Genomic DNA, 20,312 nt, shown 5'->3' with positions numbered 1-20,312 from the left:
GTGGAAGCATTGTATGCTATGGCTGCGGTCCCAGTAACTGCCACAGCGCACGGCGTGCGCTGTGCATGTAAGCACCGCCCCTCAATGGGGAAGGGCCCAGTACGCACCTTCACGCTGAAGGTGCAGCCGCGCCGTACTGCAAGATTTTTTAAACTCAATGAAATTGAGTTTAAACCTTGCGACGGAGGCGTGGCCACGCCCCCACCGGCGGTTCACCCAATGAGGGCGAACCAGCCGCGTGACATAATGGCCACGCCCCCGCAAATCCCCGAAAATGCCCCCTCCCGTCGAAAGCTTCCCTCTCTCTTGGAGACCGCAGATCGCGGTTAGCGCTGTGCACGCGCCGCCCCCCCCCCCCCCCGCCGGGCGCGCGTGTCACAGACATGACTGGGACCGCAGCCTAAGGCCCCAGTGTTTACTGCAGCGCGTGCACAGATAAAGGCCGCGATCTGCGGTCTGTATGGGAGCGATGGGATGCGTGGGAGGGCACGGGCATGACGGGGCATATCTGCCCTTCCATTGGCTGCCTGCCGACCATGTGATCGCGTTGCGGCACGGGAAGACAAAATTCTTGTCTTCCCTTCCAGCGCACACGTGCCATCGCGATACATGACCACCCACACAAGAAGCTACTGGGGCCTGCCTGATAGAGGTGTGTATCTGGTATGCAGCGCGCACACCGTAGCTCCCGCCGCAGCAGCTACTGGGGACCTGGCCTAAGAGATAATGGTGACAGACAGGGTTGCAGACCTGTCTGAGATCTGTGAATGTGCTCACAAGTGGTAGTTTATTTATTTTTGCTCAACTTAACTTATTTGATCTTAGTACACATATACACAAAAATCAGACATCTGTTAACAGACATACAGAAAGGGCAACCAGAATGAATCAGACACACACAAAAAGGCACAGGGCAGAAGCAGGGACACAAAGTGACAGTGTTATAGAGACTGACTCAGCCAGTGACAAAATGACAGGCACAGCTGTGAGCAGATCCAAACCGTGACACAGACTTCCTGGGAGTGCGCAGGACAATAATGTGGGAGACATCCAATCCTGGGACACATCCAGCCCATCGCCTGCAGCAGACTGTCTATCCTGGTTTTAACTACACGGAAACTGGTTCTGCTAGTTCATAAACAAGGAGGTTTAAACCAGCAAGCTCTGCACCACACTCTTCTGATACATCAGCCCGGCAGCACCCTGACCTGCTACACTGCACACTGGCTGCTGATCCCTGATCTTTGCTTCCGGTTTCCTGCTCTGACTCAACCTACACCTGATCTCCGAAGCAGCTCCATTCCTCTGTTGCACTACACACACTATATATACACATTGTATCCACACACACAACGTCTATTTTTCACCGTCTGCCGTACACATAGATATACAGTACTACTCACACACCCAGCTCGCTGCCCTATGTACAACGCACTGCATCCTCCATCTGTTATTTACATACGCACCCTTCTACTAATACATCATCTGCATACACAATATTATCACACACACCCAACTACCTATATTTGTGCCATGACAAACACACTTATGACTAAATGCTAAAACACAGCTTTACACACACGCACGCGCATATACACACAGCCTTTTACACACACAAACATTCTCTTGCCGCACCCACACACATACATATAAACATACCAGTATCACACCCACACACACGTACATATAAACATACCAGTATCACACCCACACACATACATATAAACATACCAGTATCACACACACACACATAAACATACCAGTATCACACACAAGCACACACACACACGCACACACACATAAACATACCAGTATCACACACACACACACACACACACACACACACACATAAACATACCAGTATCACACACACACACACACACACACACACATAAACATACCAGTATCACACACACACAAACATACCAGTATCACACCCACACATATAAACATACCAGTATCACACCCACACACATACATATAAACATACCAGTATCACACACCCACACACATACACGTACATATAAACATACAGTGACACACACACCCACACCCACACATATAAACATACCAGTATCACACACACACCCACTTCCAGGCTCCTGCTGGGCGCACATCTCTGATCAATGGATTCCGGGGAGGTCCGATACTGCGCCAGGTTTTCCTACCTGTTCCTGAAGTTTACTTTGATTGTGTACAGCACCATTTTTTGGGTGAGCGATCCCTCTACTGATCAGATGGTGGTGACTGGGTGGGCGGCTGTCCTGTGTGAGCAAGGAAGCTGGAATTTGTTAAAAATTGTGTATATAGGGGGATTGTGGGATTACCATTGAATACTTGGTTCATACCGGAACAACTGGGGTTATTACAGCATGCTGGGGTCAGTGCGTGTTTTTATATTGTCATTAATATGTTTTATGGGGAAGACTTTACTATAAAATCTCTTGTTTGTAGAGGATCTGGGATTAGTACAGTATACGATACTGTTTGGAAGGCGAAATTGGTAATGCAGGATACTGTGCATTCGAACAGTGTCATCTGGCATTAGTTTGTTGTGCAAGGGGGAGGTATGTATGCAGAACATATTTGCACAGGTTATTGCATCTAATCTTCCATTGAGTTGTTTTATTGGTATGATAACTTGCACACAACACGTACTTGTCTTCTGCATGCTCTGGGGGTCCCCACAAAACGTCATAATTCCATGACCGGTTAAGAACACATTTTTATACATCTAGCATATGAGATTTAACAACCTGAGCTACCTGGAGCTGTCCTTGGAAACTTCCATTTAAAGCTGCAGTTCAGTCTTTTTTTTTTAATTTTTTTTTTTACTTCAATAGTTTCATGTGGGCAATCTCTAATTACCTAAAGAACTGCATAGCTGCCGGTCAATTCATTCTCCGTCTATTGATCGGCAAAGTTTGGCGACATCTTTAAATATGGGGAATTTAAATCGTTGCTATAGCAACAAGCATGCTTGTTAAAATAGAATACAAGAAAATTGGTCTTTCAAAGTTGTTGTTTTTTAAACAGAAAATGCTAAAAGTATTTTTTCTTACTACAGACCTGATTTATTAAAAAAAAAAAAAACAACACATGCAGGATATTGCCTGAACTGCAGCTTTAAGTAGAGGACGTGCAGAGACTCAAACATATACTGTACATAGCTGAAAAATCTTGAAACTGGCCGGACAAGTTCGGGGGATCCGGTAACCAGGTGTCCACCCTTTTTGAGTACACAGCTAAAACGTGGGTGGTGCCCAGTGTCGTTTTCTTTCCCCTGGAGATCATTCCCCATGCAAAATAGTCTATTGAGGTACCTTTTTGGGTTTAGTTGTTTGTTAGTTCTGATACCCACAGCACTTTACAGATATTCATACCTAATCCTGTCCACTACCCCTTCCCCACCATCACAGTTATTCAGACACTACAAAGGGTATGGTTATACAAACACAAAACATTTTAACCTTCAGGAAGTGGGCTGCATATGTGGCCTTTAATTAGGGATGGTAACTGTCAAATTCTTCAGCAACTTGCATGGCTAATCCCTTTTCTGACATAGGGGCCAGCAATGCATTGCCTTGGCAGTGAATGGGTTAAGTACACCTTTCTCTTATCGCCTTTCTGTGACACAATCTGTTTACTTTAAGCTTTTCCTAGCAGTAATAAGGTGTGTCTTATCGGTGATCTCTGTATATTGCGTTAATTGTAATACACACACATTGCACTGCAAATATGAACACCTACAGTATACATGAGCGCGATTAATACGTGTAAATGTCAGACACACATACTAATAGCAATGGTCTGTACACACACTGAAGCGCCATTAAACAAGTAGTTGTAAAATTAGTGTATTCTAATAAATAAACCATGAGTAGTACTTTTTTATTTTTCTACAATCGCATTACTATTTATGCATATACAAAACACATACATATCACAAAAACGCACAAAGGTGATCAGACGTTACACACAAATAGCAACAGATAAAAACCGGAGCACTACTACTGGAACCTTTCTTATGCAATTATTGTGTCTGTATTAGCCCTTAGCACCACACCATTTTTTTTCAATTACACACAAACAGCAGCATACAGTAGCTACATATATGTATGTATCTTTTTGTCTTTGAATCATATGGCACAGATTCCATAACCAACCCCCCCCCCCCCCTCCTCCACCCCACTGGAATTGCACCACAATTACTTTGATACAAATACCCCATGGATTGTATACAGACACAGCAACAAACACAGAGTTCATAAAGCACATAATGTACTGTATATCAGCATACACATAACACACATTTCACAACTATACACACACAGCATTAATTACACCTATATGTAGCTAGTATTACACAACATCACAGACACACCTACTGTAGCAGACATTACACAGCCATGTCTGCCAGTGAATCTTCAGTGCTGATGGCAAATAACTTTGTGAAAATGCCTGCAGTGATCAAGGAGGGAGAACTCCCCCCTCCCCCCCCCAGGCAGCCTGCCCATAGGGGTGAGAGGGGCATGTTCAATCTTGTAAGAGGGTCATGGTGACATTCCAGAAGAGGGGGATGAATGAGGTTGTTGCAGGCAACTGAAGGGGAGGTGAGCATACAGACAAGGTAGATCTTTGTGGTGTAGTCACACACACAGTATATATACACACACATACTGTATGCACTTTTAGGGTAATATCTTGCACGCCTCTCAGAACTGACAATTTATATGACTAAAAAAGCAGATCAAATGAATATTAGTTATCTGTTGAAATTAATCATGACACGTGATTCCCTTCACTGCCGCTAAGGCAGACTTCAGGTACACATAGAGGTAACAATGTCGCTGTGTAATGACCCGTTCTATGACAATGTAACATAATGTAAAGTGACAGAAGAACAGTACAAGGATCCACAGCAAGTCTTATATGGTGCAAAAATGATTTATCAAAAATGGCAAAAAAGAGTCTCATTACAGTCCATACTATGCATAACACACCGTGTTGGTGAAATAAAGCTGAAAGGATACAGGGTATATGCAGGCGTGTGCACTCTATCTACATTTTGAGTGGTCTGTATCTTGCTTTTTATTTTTTATAATGTCATTGACTAATGGCATAAACTCACTGAGGTTACTAATTATATGTAGCCATGTGTATATCTTTGTAATTTGTTTCTCAATCTCACTTTTTGTTCTTTCCTTTCCTCCACACTATCTGTACATGTAATATCTAACACTCTTTCTTTTTTGCTTCCCTCTTTTCCTGCCCCTATCCATTCTCCTCTCTTCTTTTCTTCCCTCTCCCCCTGTCTTTTCACTGCCCCCCCCCCCCCACTTCACCTGTTGCTCTCACCTCTCCTTTCCTTCCCTCTCTCCCTTCCCCTTCCTTCCCTCTCCCTGTCTTTTCCCTACCCCCTTGCTTCTCCTGTTGCTCTCCACTGTCCTTCCCCCTCCCCTTGCCTTGCCTTCCCTCTGCCCCTGTCTTTTCCCTACCCACCCCCCACCCCCCACTTCACCTGTTGCTCTCTTCTCTTCTTCCACCCTTCTCCTCATTCCTTCCTTCTCCTCTCGCTCATCTTCCTCTCTTCCCTCTCCTTGTCTCTTCTTTTCTTGTCCCTCATCCTACCTCATCTCTTCCACTCCCCCGTCCCTCTCTTCTCCCTATCTTCTCTTTCCTCCCTTTGTTCTCTCCCTCTCCTCTTTTCCCTCTGTCTCCTCTTTCTTCTTGTCTGTCTCTCATTTCCCTCTTCCCACTCTACTTACCTAGCTGATGGGGGCCTGTGTCCTCACCATCGGTATATATGCTGAGGTGGAGAGGCAGAAGTACAAGACGCTGCAGGGAGTGTTCCTGGCTCCCGCCATCATCCTCATCCTCCTGGGAGTGATCATGTTTGTGGTGTCCTTCATCGGGGTCCTAGCCTCTCTCAGAGACAACCTGTGCCTGCTGCAGGTGGTAAGAAAGACAAAGGGAGGAAAGGAGAGAGCACTCCATGGAATTCAACTAATTCTGTCTCTTATAGCAACCTCTCATGTCTCTCCTTGTGCTTGCTCAGGTCTTTCACTATTCCCTCTCCCTATAAGACATTGGGTTCAATTACTTGTAAACCAGCCCTACCTAACACTTTGTGTATTACATTTGGGACCCCATATGCTTCCTCTCTTCTTGCCTGTCCTTCTCAGGCCTTTGTCTAAATGTTATAGCAGAGCTGCTGTTTCTGTCCCTTCAGTTTATGTACACACTCGTGGTCTGTCTGCTGCTGGAGCTCACTGGTGGAGTCATCGCCCTGATCTTCAGGAACCAGGTGAGGACCTCCCATACCCGTCCCCTTGTAGCATGTCCTGTGGAATATCTCCACTTACAGTCAGTGACAGTCCTCTATCTTCACAGGAAGATAACCCCTTCAATTTAAATGTGTGCAGGTTTAAAGCTGCACATGACACTTTATATAATTATGCTGGGTATCTTTTATTGCAGCTTCTTAAAAAATCCAGGTCATCTCCATGCCTGAAGTGTTAATTCTAAGCAGTGTGTTTGCTGCCAATACTAACTTAGCATCACAGTCCTTCTGCCGGAAAACACAGCATTCAACAAGGTTGAGGTTTATTTTAAGCAATGATCAGGAACTCCTCCTCTCGTTGTCCCATCAGACAATGGATTTGCTGAACCGCAACATCCGAAGGGGAATCCGCAATTATTACGATGACCTTGACTTCAAAAACATCATGGACTACGTGCAGAAACAGGTTTAATTTATTTATTTATTTTTACATGCAGCAACGTACAACTGCCTGCATCTAACGCTTATACATGTCAAAGCCACATGCCAGTGCTGTGTGTATATGTTCGTGAGTATATATTTACAAGTGGAGTGCAAATATTTGTGATTAAATAGTTTATCGCAGCTGTGTGTAAAGACACGTAAATGTACAGGGGACGTGTCTTGCCTCAGCATTTGCACGTACAATCAATGAATTTAAGGCAACTGCATTACTGGAAGGGTTCAAATTTAGCACTTTAAAATGTTAGCATCACATTGGGAAATCTATTCTCCGCATGTCTCCGTTTATTTCCCTTTTTAGCACTCATTCCCAGCTTGCATATGTACGTATAAAATGGATAGAGATATGCTGCCCCTTTTGCATGACAATTTCTACTACTTATTGAAAACTAAACGATCCTTTTTAGGGTTGCACCCACGAATGTGTCCTGATCTTGTCCAAGACTCTGAGCGTGCATATAAAGCTCATCGCGGTCCTACTGGGAGCAGCTGGACCAACTCGTTATTGATTTTATGCAATCACACATTAATGTTTTCGGGCATGTGTTTCAGCAGGAGAATATTTTGAACACTTTGAACTCGAATTTTATAGTAATCTTAGGGTTTCAGTTTAGATTATAACAGTTTAACACATTTACGAGCTATGAAGGAAAAACTCCTATTTCTTCTATGGCAGCCAAATACTAATGGGATGCTCTTCCTCCTCACAGCTGGTAGAACAAGCACTTCTTGTGACCACAAGGAGGGGGCGTTATCCACTGTTGGTCAGTTATTCTTGTTCTACCTCCGCTGAATAAAGGACGTCAGGCCGGTTCCCTGACCGTTTTATTTTTTCATGTATACTTTTTCTGAGGGCCGCGGTGATGCCGCCCCTAGCGGTGATGAGGTGATTTCCTTATCGTTTCCCAGCTTATCTCAAGAATGGATAGATGAACAAAGTTCAATAATAGTGCTCTAATGACCGTGATGGTTAAACATCTATGATGCAATAAATGCTTGATTGAAGATGGCTAGGTGCAGGTATATAGGTGAGTAATGAGGTATATATGGGTGAGCATGAGTGTCTGTGCCCAAATATAATGTCCTGGTGAGTGTGGGTGATGGAGATATATGAGCCCCACCCCCGCACTACCAATGTGGACAGGGTCTGACAACTGCCTGATAACACCAATAAAATACCCCAAAGTACAATTAAAGTACCAACTCACGTGACCATGCCCTTGTAGCCTTCCAGGGTGCGTGCTTCTGCAGGTAGGAAAGGATATGGTAGCCACAGATGCAGGTGTTGCAGAGCACAGCAAAGCATAGGTACAGGATACACTGGAACAGCAGCAGTAGAATAAAAGTCCTTTATTTTCACTTGCATGGTGCAGACAGGGATGGGTGCAAAAAGCCTCCTTCTCTTACGCGTTTCACGCCTATAAGGCGCTTCGTCAGACTCTCTGCATCTGTGGCTACCATTATCTCAAGAATGGCTGCTTTTATCCTGCCGTGTTAATGCTATTGCCAGCCGCATACAGCGATTTTTCAGCGCTGCCAGGCATCTTCCCCTTGAGGCCGCGGGAGCTGCTTCTCTGTGGAGCGGAGATGCGGGGACGTCACGACGCAGCACTTGAGCGCCGACAGATGACATCATGACAGAGCCCTTTTTTATTTCTTTTTTTTTTGCTCCAATGCATTTGATTTTCCTTCTTATTTTTTCCCTTAGTGATAGAAAGCTAGCAGCATGTCTGTTCCTTCTGTCCAGGGTACCAGAAAACAGAGCAGCCTCAGCAAGAGGTTCAAATTGTCAAAACCAAGAAAAACTAAGGCTAAATATTGTGCAGTGTGATGCCAAACCTTCTGCTACCAACCTCCAAAAGATTTTGCACAGTGTGCATTAAGAATGTGTCTGTGGAAGACCATTCTACTCCATTAACTACTTTAATTGATTAAGTGAAAACCTCACTCCTGCAGGCTGTAAAAGCACTCCAGGGTTTTGAAAAAGGCCCAGCTCACAGACTTTTTATTGGATTTGCAGCTTCACCGTTTCATTGACTATTCAGAACAGCCAAGTACAGTATTTCTGAACTTGTGAAATCCTCGTCGGGGGAGAAAGAGACCCAAGCGGACGCGTTTTTTTTTTAAGATGGATGCTACAGAGAAGCTCATTAACAATATGACCTTGACGATTAATATTGAGGACACCAGAGAAGAGCTTGGGGGTCATGGACCAGGCATTTCTTGGCTTTAAAGAATCGGCGAAAACGTTTTCTATTCACAGTTCTATTAAGGACATAATTATGAAGACGGACTGTTCATCACTGAATAAAAGACCAGCAGTGACTCGAAAATTTGTGAAATTGTACTTCAGTAAAGAGGACCGCAGTAAGTGGGTAATACTGCTAAAGGTGGACACAGCTGTTCAGAAATACAACAATCTTCCTTTTAAGGATCCTATAGATTGAAGAATAGAGGATGTTTTACGCAAACAATACTCTATTGGAATGACGCTGAAACCAACAGCAATAGTCTGTATATCAAGAACAGTCAGGATTTGGATAACCCATCTGGAAGATAGGATTAAAGTAAGAACATCCAGACAAACTCTTAAAGGAGTTTTCAAATCTTAGAAATTCAATGGACTTTTTGTGTTCTATAGACATCAGCAGGCTAGCAGCTAGATACTCCGCATATACTATAGCTGTGAGAAAAGCACTATGGCTTATAACATGGGCGGTGAATGCTGTGTCCAAGAATAGACTAGTGTCTTTACCTTATGACGGTGTATCTCTTCAGAGAATCGCTGGATAATATTATTTCAATGATGACTGGAGGGAGAAATAGATTTTTACCCCAGCACAGAAGTTTACAGCTTTCATCATTTTGTCTGGCCTCAAAGGCAAGTTTTTCAAGATACAAAGTTTTCTAGACGAGGGAGACATTTTAATAATTGGAATTCCTGACAACAGCAAACCTGGGGCCGGACTGCTCTGGTCAACCAGCTACACTGAGGACCATCAAAAAGCAAGACCCCTGAAGGGGACTGGGCTCTGGTACAACGCCAGTTGGGGGCTGTCTGGTTGGGTTTCTAGGCTGCTGGGTCCAAAGAACAGACTCTTGGGTTTAGCAGATTATAGTCATGGGGTATTCCTTGGAGTTCCTGGTAATGCAAAGAGTTCACTTCAAGGAATCGGGCACTCAAACGCTCCAGAGAAAAACCTAGCCTTAAATCAAGTGGTTCACTATCTGTTAGCCAATATGGCAATTCAACCAGTTCCACCTTCTCAGAGTGGCGAAGGTTTTTATTCTATCCTGTTTCTAGTATAAAAAGCATCAGAAGGATACAGAGCCATTCTTAATTTAAAAGAAATTGATGCCTTTCTCAACATCTCGCATTTCAAGATTAGTCCTTGAGTGCAGCCATAACAGTGATGGAAAGCAGAGCATTTCTGGTTTCAATAGACTTAAAGGATGCTTATCTCCATATTCCAATAAAAGAATTGCACTGGCGCTATCTTGCGGCTCCCTGACTGTGAGAACACTGAACTCCAGACAGCTGGTGGTGTATATTTTGAGCGCTGTAGGTTTGCTATTGCTTTATCCCAGGATATCAATTTACATATATACTTGTATTCCTGCAGTGATTACTAGTTATACAAAAATAAACTTTATAAATCGCTCATCGTAATAATTGTTTTGTCTCTTATCTATAATTTCAGGTAAGTAACATGGTGCATGAGGATATATACAATAATACCAGATATGATCAAAGAAGATCCAAATAAAGGATCTTCAACTAGAATGCACTCTGTTTCCATGTGTAATGTTTAGCAAGTGAAACTGTTGGGACAATCTGTCCGAAAAACATTACACATGGAAACATAGAGTGCATTCTAGTGGAGGATTCTTTGTTTGGATCTTCTTTGATCATATCTGGTATTGCAGTGATTACTAGTCACTAGTCATATGAATTGCTGTTTTTGATCAGCACTCATCTTAGTGCATACAAGGGAGCCATCTGATTACCCGTTGACTATGGACTATACTAAGTCAACCGCTAATTGAGTGTGTTACCACCTATGAAGAAAACCAAATGAGACGTCGTACTAAGGAGGACCAATAGTGCCACTACGTGAGAGGCCACCTACCTGAGGGAGAACTACACAGCCCAGGAGCCACTGATTGACATCATAGGCTGCGGTGACGAAGATCTTTCCCGCTCCATCCCGGCGCTTTGTAACCCATGTCTTAGTACATGGAATGCTTGTAATATTTTTACCTGATGTACGCAGATATATTACCCTTTATTAATACATTTATATTTTTTTTGAACATACTTCACGATGTGCGTTGTGCGCTGTTTTTCTTGTCATTTATCTGTTGTGTAGACCGTGTATTGGTTCTTGGGCCAGTGTGTTGGGCTAAACTTTGCCAGCCTGCTCCTAACCTCCAAGAACCCTAAGATTACGAAGGAGGTCCGATTGTTCAGAAGCCTCACAAGACCATCAAGGGCTCAATTCATGCACCTAATAATAGGACTTATAAATTCAGTCACAGACATAGTGCCTTGTCCACTTTCCACCTAAGACCACTTCAAAGAAATTTCCTCAATTGTGGGCGATGTCTAAATCTAACTCCAGAATTCAGACTAGTGTTGTTACCAAGCACAAATCTCAGCCGACATGGTAGACCACAGTCAGCAAATTGGGTTAGGGCAAGTCTTTGATACCTCCGGTCTGGACAGTGGTGAAGACTGACACAAGCTTCTTAGGTTGGGGGGTAGTTTGTCAAGATGAGGTGATCCAAGGACTCTGATCACATCGAGGGAAGTCTGCCAATCAATGTTTTGGAAGTTCAAGTGATATTTCATGCCATTCAACGTCTTCAGGTCTCATTGAAGGGTTACCCATTAAGGATCCTATCCGACAATCTCACTGCAGTAGCATATTTAAACTGACAAGGAGGAACAAGGAGTCCGAGAGTTATTTTAGAAGACACCAGAATCCTACACTGGGCAGAGAAAGATTCCATATATCCCTGCAACCTTCATATCAGGAGTCAGAAATGATGAAGTAGGCATTCCTTTCACCCAGGAGAATGGGAATTAGACCAGACCAGAAAATTTTCCATTGGTCAGTTCGGCCATGGGTCGACCTCACGGCATCAGCTATCGCAAGAAAGCACGGATGTACGTGTCAAGATGGCACAACCCGAAAGCCATAGCCAGGGATGCTTTCTCGATCACTTCCATCTGTTACATTTAGCCCCCCATTCCCCTGCTTCAGGGAGTAATTAACAAAATCGCGAGACAGGACTCTGACTATCCTAGTAGCCCTGTATTGGCCCAGAAAGACATGGTTTGCAGACTTAAAGAACTTGCCAGTGCAGGAACCATGGGTTCTTCCAACAGTTCTCGCATTATTAACTTGGGGTACTCTTTGCTTCCCCAATCTTCAATTGCTCAAATTGACAGTGTGGAACTTGAAAGGATGTCATAAAGGGCACAGGGTTTCTCCAATTAAGTCATATCTACCCTTCAGCTTTCCAGAAAGTTAGTGACTTCTAGAATTTATTACCGCATATGGAGGACATTTTATACATTCATGTAAATTACGAAGGATAATTGCAGCTAGAAGGCCGTAATATACTGAACTTCCTTCAGCAAGGGTTCCAGAAGAGTTTAAAACCAGGATCTGCATTTGGTGCATTCTAAACCGATTGCCTTAGATCCTATGGTCCCTAGATTTACTAAAGCAGTGTCTAGGATTAGGCCTACTTTTAGGATCTCCGTTCCTTCATGGGATCTGAACCTCGTGCTACAGCAATTAACTTCTTCCTTGTTTGAACCAATTCTCGAGCTCCCTATGAGATTACTCACAAAGTAGTTTTCGTAACCACTATTACAACAGCACATAGGGTTGGAGAGCTCCAGGCTTTATCATGTTGCGAACCATTTTTCTTCAGCTACACCAGGATAAGATAGTGTTGAGGATTGTCTCACAGTTTCAAACCAAGGTAGTATCAGACTTTCATATTAATCTGGATATTGTAGCCCCCTCATTTTGACCAAACCTGATTTCTGACAAAGATCTGGATGTAGTTAGGCTCCAACAACATAATTGCAGAGGACTGATAGTATTCGGGAAACTGCTAAGTTTTGTTGTCCTTTTTATGATGGACCCAGGCAGCTTCCATATCTAGGAGTGAGTATATGGTGCTCAAGTACATATCTAGACGGGTTAAGGCAGCTATATTTGAGGCATATAGAATAGCAGGAGAAAATCCTCATGTAGGACTAAAGGCCCACTCTACTAGGACCGTCGCAAACTTCATGGCTGGAAAAAGCTCAAGCCTCTGCTCAGGAAATTTGTAAAGCAGCAACCTGGTCTTCTTTACACAAGTTTGCTAAGCATTACCATCTGGATGTTCACTCATCAGCGGATGTGAAATTTGATAGAAGGGGCTTCAAGCAGTGAAAAGAAATACTCCCTCCCATTAGTCTAGGGTTTGCTCTGGTAAATCGCATTAGTATTTGGCTGCCCAGAGGACGTAGAAGAAAAAGAGGAAATGTACCGTCGGATATTTCTGTTTCTTCAAGTCCTCTAAGGCTGCACAGTTCCCTCTCTCGAGTCTTCTTATATTGGGCATATTAATATGTTTGTGTGCTTCCTTTTTAAGGACAGAACTTAACTGACCTAAGGTGGATAACGCCTCCTCATATAATGGTCGCTAGTAGCTGTGAGGAGGAGCTATCCCATTAGTATTTGGCTGTCATAGAGGACTTGAAGAAACAAATGTGTGAAGGTAAATTTCCTCTTTTCTCGTTTAATGAACCTGAACCTACCGCAGTGTATCTGGTACTTGATGACATAATTACATTGGTTTCACTGTATTATCAGTTGATTGTCTACATTGTGCTTCTTCGGTAGTGTTTGTCTACATAATAGACCTACAATTGTGCACATTTTCCTCGGGATTAAGTGAGAAATATGATATGCTAAACTGAAGAGGTCCCTTTTTCCTGAACACGTGTGTGTGTGTGTGTGTGTGTGTGTGTGTGTGTGTGTGTGTGTGTAGCATTTCGCATAAGGTGACAAAATATGACCACTGTCTATTGCTTTTCGATTTAAATCTTTATTCACCATGTTAAGGATAAATTATGTTATCTTTAAAAATGCAAAAATATAAATGTTTTCTATTATATGAACCGTAATCCTTTGCTATAACATTTACTATTAATGGTACAGAGGGATTCACAGTATGTGTACATAAAGTAAAATACCCTTACTTTTTCAAATGGGAATTTTGGTGGGGGCAGATTTTAGGAAAACAGTTTGGGGTGGATGGGTTCCTAATGTAAAACAGTTGCTAATGGGATGGGGGGTGCAGTATGAAAAGTAACTAACTGTATCGTGGTCCTGTGGGTCACACACTGGGTCACGTTCCTGGTGGTCGCTCCATGTGTCGCGGTTTCTTTGGGTCCTGCTGTCCATTCTGTATGTCAGAGGACATCATTGGCCTAATTGTGTTCGATCTTTGCTGTACACAATCTCATTTATCTCTCTCCGTTTCCCTGGTGCTCTCAGTTTAAATGCTGTGGGGGAGAAGATTACATGGACTGGGGCCGTAACCAATACCACGAGTGCTCTGCCCCTGGACCCCTGGCCTGCGGAGTCCCATATACCTGCTGTATCAGCAACAAGGTGAGGTTCACAGTGATTGTGTTGAGCTGGGAAGGGTTGAAGACAAGTTGCCTTCTTTCTAGTAAGGCAAGGCCGATATACATTAATTGGAGCTACCGCAGCTGATCTTATTGAAACAAATACAAATCCAGCTTTAAAATAAAAAAATTAAAAAATGTTCCCATTTCTAGCATCAGAAGGTAAACCTGGTGCTGTGTTGTTGTTGTTGTTGTTGTTGTTGTTTAAGAGTCTCTGTACCTTTGCATAACCCCTATTCCGCTCTCTGTTTCAGACGGTCGTAATGAACACCATGTGTGGATACAAAGCCTTAGAACTGGATGTACGTATTCATTAAGTGTGATCAGACAGTGTTCTCTGTGCTGATAGGGACACATCACTGCAAGTATCCTTACTCTGTACATAGCTGTCCTGTCTGATCACATTCGGTTTCAGCAGCAGAGGGCTCTCATTTAGGTCTCTATCTATAAATCTCTTCTCTGCATTGGCATGTTACTCTCCTTAAATGGCTGGCATTGAGTGGGACAGTAAAGACAGTGATACTTGGGCACTGGCTGACCAGACCTCGTATGTTTTATATATGTAAACCCCTAATCTACAGTCTGTGTGAGGTGACGACCTGAGCCCTTCCTTCCTTAAAACACCATAATTAGACCCCTTGAATTAAACCAGATGTGACCTGTGCATATATTTACTGGTGATTTTTATGACCCCTGGTTAACCTTCAGCCGATGGCCCTTAAAAAAAATATACATGTATACACACCTCACAATAAATAAAGACGCTGTGCTGTGTCCATTTATACTAGTCCTAATTGTATTGCCAGCACTGCGTTAGAGCTCTGTTATCAAAATGGCATGTAGTCGCGTTGCAGGCCTGTTAAGGGTGACACATTTGTGAGGTGTCTGTATAATACACATAGGATACTCGATAGTTGCAGGAAAAGGCCTCCCGGATGTCTGCTATCCTGTTGCACTTTGACAACCCAGCAAATATCTTGATCTCTCTTGCTCTGGTCTCGTCTCTTCTCGCTTTCTCTGTGTGTAGAGAATGTGTTTCTGCTGCTCTCACTTTCTCTGTCCTTGGCCAGCAGTCTCATACAATCATCCTCTTTCACCTCTGTGAGTGTCAGGCTGTCTCACTGTAGCCCAGCTCACTGTCTCATGGGCAGTCTCTCTGTGTGCCTCTCAGACTGTAACACTGTCACTACCTATATCTGTGTCTCTAAATCAGGATGGCAGTGGGACTCCCTCTCTCTTAAACTGAGTTTGTTTCAACATTGTCCCATGGCTTTCTTATCCAATGCCATATCTCCTGTCGTGTTGCCAGGCAGAACAGGGACAGTGTCTTTTTTTTTTTTAATTCTTCATCGTACCATGTGATATGTAGGGCAGATTAATTATGTATTGTCTACAGTATACATATATTTGTAGCATGGGCAACATTTATATCAACTTTATTTCTCACAATGGGACGCAAAGCGCTTCACAATTACAGTATAGTGCGTGATACACAGCACAAGAATTTTTAGACACCGTCCCTGCCCAGATGCGTTTATAATCTATGATTTTGGTGTCTGAGGCAAAGGGAGATAAAGTGACTGACTTGCCCAAGGTCCCGAGCCGACAACAGGCCAGTACAGGCATGAAGCTATAACCAGGTTAAGTATACCTTGTAAAGATATCATTGATACCTTCACTGAAGTGGTTTGTGACACTCCCAAAATACTGTAGTGAAATATCACAAGGATTTACTAATGTCATCTTACATGTGATACAGCAACTTTTTTTTTTTTAAGCAAAACTAACAAAGTATACATTTCCTGTAAGAAGAATCAGGTTCCCTGATTAAAACTCTGTGCAGTCAGTGTCTTTACTCACTGAGTCACTAAGACAAGGCTTTGCAATTCTCCCTAACACACTTGATTCTCCTCTTACACATGTTGTTCTTCCTTTCTCATACATTCGTTACTCCCGTTGTGCTCTCTGGTCTCCGTTCACTTGCTCTTTCTGTTTTACATGCTGCTCTTCCTCCCTTGCAGCGCGTGGCAGGACAGAAATTTATCTACGTCAGAGGCTGCTCAGATGCCGTGATTATCTGGTTCCTAGATAATTACAGTATAATGGCCGGGGTGCTGCTGGGAATCCTGTTGCCGCAGGTGAGCGAGCTCACAAGGGCAGTGTGTGTGTGTGTGTGTGTGTGTGTGTGTGTGTGTGTGCGCGCACACGCGTAACGCTCTGTATGTTTCCATTAGGATTTTGCATGTGGTTCTCAGCGCAAGTTAATACAGATGCAGCAGCTGTTATTACTCCCATTATCACACAGTAACAAATGACGTAGAGCGATTTGTATAGAAATTGTGTCGCATTACTCGCGGTTCTATTTGTTTGAATGGATCTACAGGATATTATATGCTAAAACTCGCACCCGCACTCAATATTGTGTGATAATGGCTGTGTGTGATGGTCCCCATGTGTCACACACTGTCTGCGAATTATTGCTTATGTTCTACGTTATCTCTGAATCAGCCTTGTATATTACTCTTTTCTATCTCTGTGTCTCAGTCCTGTGTGTCATACTCTCCCTGTCTCGCTGTTTCAGTCCTTTTATGTCACTCTCTCTGTATCCCTGTGTCACAGTCCTGAATGTCAGGGGTGTTTAAACTGGGGGGGGAGGTGGGGTATGTTACTCTCTCTGTATCCCTGTGTCGCAGTCTGTGTGTCACTTTCTCTCTCCCCATGTCACAGTCCTGTTTGTCACCCTCTCTCTCACTCTGTCACAGTTTCTTGGAGTCCTGCTTTGCCTTCTGTACATCTCGCGTGTAGAGGATATCATCAGTGAGTGGAACAGTCCTGCGGCAGTCCTCCTCGAGGAGTCAACAGAAAAACCTGAAATTGAGTTCTCCACCAAGGGCTGCTGCTGGTGCTATCCCGGCACTGAGTCGACTGCTTGAGGGTGGGAATAGGGGAGGGTCCATTCCCACTCATCCCACAACCAGCTCCTGCTCCCCTAATAAGACAACCGCACTAATTAAGACTAAGATGATAACCGTGGAGCTTGTGTGAGACATGGCCAACTCTTCCCTAACACCCTGAATTATAGATGGCTAATGAGGGGGTCGGGGTTTATAAAGCTATGGTGTGTGGCTTCCAGACGCTGTGTTTAAAAACTACATTTGCCAGCATTCTTCAGTAGCAGAAAGTAACAATCTACCTTTTCACTTGTGCCAGGGTGTGTTTTTAGTTATGCGGCACTAAGCAGCTCTCCTGCAGTCTGGAGCCAAGAGACACTCACAACTGTGATTATACTGCAGTTTATATGACTTCCCACATGGAACATAAGCTATATATTTTTTTTTAATATTTTTAGTGCACTCCAAAGACCATTCTGTTGTCAAATGTACAGGCATGAAGCTATAACTTGCTTCAATATACCTTATAAAGATATCATTGATCCCTTCACTGAAGGGGTTTGTGACACTCCCAAAATATTCTAGTGGAATATCACCAGGATATACCAATGTCATGTTATATGTGATATAGCAACTTGTTTTAGGCAAAACTAACAAAGAATTCATTTCCTGCAAGAATTGTAAGCATTACTTGTAGATGTAAATGCATTTTATATTTGGATGTCCCATTGAGGGGAAAAAAAAAAAAAAAGTTTCTAATGCAATAGATGTATCCTGATCACTTAAATTATTATTCTCAGATGGGGAAATGTTGTACAAAGAGACAAATACTTGAATAGAAGGTTTAACCAAAACACAACTGTAACCTCCCAAATCTCCTCTTGGTCTGTTGCCACTACTGCTACTCAATGTGAGGGCAGCTCTAAACTCCATACGTTTAAATTAATTTAAATGGAACTCTGATCTTGACATGGAAAAGCGACTAAATGGCACCTTGAACAGACCTAGGAACTTAAATAAAAAATAATAAAAAATACATTTTGAGGGGCTTAACACATTTCTGAGATCTTTAAGGGTCTTATTTTTTATTTATTTTTTTGAAGCGTACATCTGCAATTCTTTATTTAGAGATCTGCTCGCATACAGAGATCCTCAACTGTATCGATGAATCAGGTCAAATAAAGAGCATTTTTGTTTTTAAAATTAGACTAAATGGGGGGTGGTCATCCTGAATATACTACCAGTAATGTATTGTGTGCATCAGTTTATTTAGGGAGAGTTAATAGATAGAAAAAGGTGTTACATGATGCATATGTTATAATGGGGTGTATCAAATCATGTGTCCCTTTCTAATCATTCTTAATTACTTTTCTTGGTTGTGCTCGGTTTGTGATGATGTAAACCTCCAGGCATTAACTGTAACAAATAAGCCACAAGCAGATTAAATTAATAAAGAAAACCTGCTGTGCCTCTACACACACTCTTCTTTGCCTCTGTCCATAGACTGAAATATCTCTGTAGTCTGCAGCATGTTCATATTTAGAGGAAATCCCTGCAAACTGAACTTGAATTGTACCTGTAAGTGCTGGAGCAGCCACATGCCAGTGCACCCTCCTCAAAAGCTGGTCTCTGGTTTACAGGATACTGTAGGACTGCAGTGGTGTGTGTCAGAAAGCACTGTAAGATCTCACTGAGATAACTTTGACTGTATTAACTTGTTTTGTACTCTGATCTTATGTGACTAATGGTTATAGTAATACTCAGACTGGATGCCCCTCTTTGGCTGTATCTCGCCTCATCCTGTGCCTTCCTCAAGGCTTTTTTTTTTTTTTTTTTTTTTTTTTTAAATGTATGTATGTTTTGACATAGGGGGTCTCCGGAGCTGAACCACGTTGATTTCAGCTTCGGGGACCGTGCTTCCCGAGATTAATACCTGCCATATGGGGTGCCAGTAGGACCCCTTTCTGAGTTTACAATGTGACAGCTTTAAATGTCCCGCATCCTGCAGGCCAATAGAAAGCCGTGACATCATCCCTTATGGCTTCGTTCTGGCCTGTGTTACCGGGGCATTTAAACTGAAGGGGGATACTGCCACCATACGGAGGTAAGTATTTTGGGAAGCAGAAGGTCCTGGAGCTGAAATCAACACAGTTCAGCTCTGGAGACCCTCTGCTTCAAACCCATTACAAAAATAAAAGCTGAAGTCTCCCATATAGTACCCAAAGAATACCTTCAAAAGTATGGAGTATTTCTTAGTTGGTTCATGACTCCTTGTTCTGCAAGGGAAAATTGAGCAATATACTGCAGATTTCTTTAACTAGTTAGGACTATGAAGCATTGCTCCATTAAACTTTCTGTAAAAGAGGTGGGTTGAGTGGAGACACTACAAACATTTATCCTGGAAGCACATTGCTAAATGAATGCGTTTATGCTGAGGGTTATTAAAGACAATAATTAAATGCAGATGTCTCAACAGTTTAGTAGAGCAATACTTTGCAGATATCTATAACATGTACGTTGGGTAATAAACAAACATTTTATAGTATATGAGTGGGTGTATGGGACTAGTTGTCTGCAGAGCTTGGAAGATTTTCAGTTTCCCTCGTGAGGAGAATATGATTTTAAAATTCATCTCATCTACACGCACTGAGTTCTGCTCACTTTGCTACTGTAAAATATTGTATATTGTTTTGTAATCTAAATCTGACTTTGTTTACCAAACTTTGGTTATGCCAGTAACCAAGTGCATTTTTTTTATTTGAATCCTTCCTGTTCTGATTGTGTTATTCTGTTGTTTTAATGAATCTGTTTTTAATGAAATAATAAATAGTTTTGTTTAATTTTGTTTATTTCCTCGTGATTGTATATCCAATTAAAAGTGTAACGGTGTACACGCAGCAAGGCTGAAAAGTACAGTCCTGTCTTGGGAAAGTTT

The 20,312-nt window shown here is 42.7% G+C and overlaps 1 protein-coding gene across 3 annotated transcripts; it reads left to right on the top strand.

Annotated features, from left to right (window-relative positions):
- The first annotated feature begins 1,068 nt into the window (after positions 1–1,068).
- Positions 1,069–20,217, top strand: TSPAN15 (tetraspanin 15). Of its 3 annotated transcripts, XM_075608315.1 has the most exons (9): positions 1,069–2,213; positions 2,455–2,567; positions 5,773–5,958; positions 6,233–6,307; positions 6,654–6,749; positions 14,353–14,469; positions 14,741–14,788; positions 16,508–16,624; positions 17,249–20,217. In XM_075608315.1, exons 3-9 carry the CDS (start codon positions 5,776–5,778, stop codon positions 17,417–17,419), a joined length of 807 nt encoding a protein of 268 aa, XP_075464430.1. In that variant the 5' UTR covers positions 1,069–2,213; positions 2,455–2,567; positions 5,773–5,775; the 3' UTR covers positions 17,420–20,217. The 3 variants fall into 3 exon arrangements, with proteins under 3 accessions (XP_075464430.1, XP_075464428.1, XP_075464429.1); XM_075608313.1 differs by lacking the exon at positions 2,455–2,567 and having other exon boundaries at positions 1,071–2,213; XM_075608314.1 differs by lacking the exons at positions 1,069–2,213; positions 2,455–2,567 and adding an exon at positions 4,192–4,613.
- Positions 20,218–20,312: the final 95 nt, after the last annotated feature.

The sequence above is a fragment of the Ascaphus truei genome, chromosome 7 (genome assembly GCF_040206685.1).
Source record: "Ascaphus truei isolate aAscTru1 chromosome 7, aAscTru1.hap1, whole genome shotgun sequence".
NCBI classification, from domain to species: Eukaryota; Metazoa; Chordata; class Amphibia; order Anura; family Ascaphidae; genus Ascaphus; species Ascaphus truei.
This window is presented reverse-complemented; position numbering and strand designations above follow the sequence as displayed.

Bases quoted from the DNA above. Each gene is read 5' to 3' on its own strand.
- TSPAN15 (XM_075608313.1), top strand. From the start codon at position 2,127: ATGGATTCCGGGGAGGTCCGATACTGCGCCAGGTTTTCCTACCTGTTC. The intron at 5,959-6,232 runs GTAAGAAAGACA...CTGTCCCTTCAG, and splicing joins ACCTGTGCCTGCTGCAGGTG to TTTATGTACACACTCGTGGT. The intron at 14,789-16,507 runs GTACGTATTCAT...CCTCCCTTGCAG, and splicing joins ACAAAGCCTTAGAACTGGAT to CGCGTGGCAGGACAGAAATT.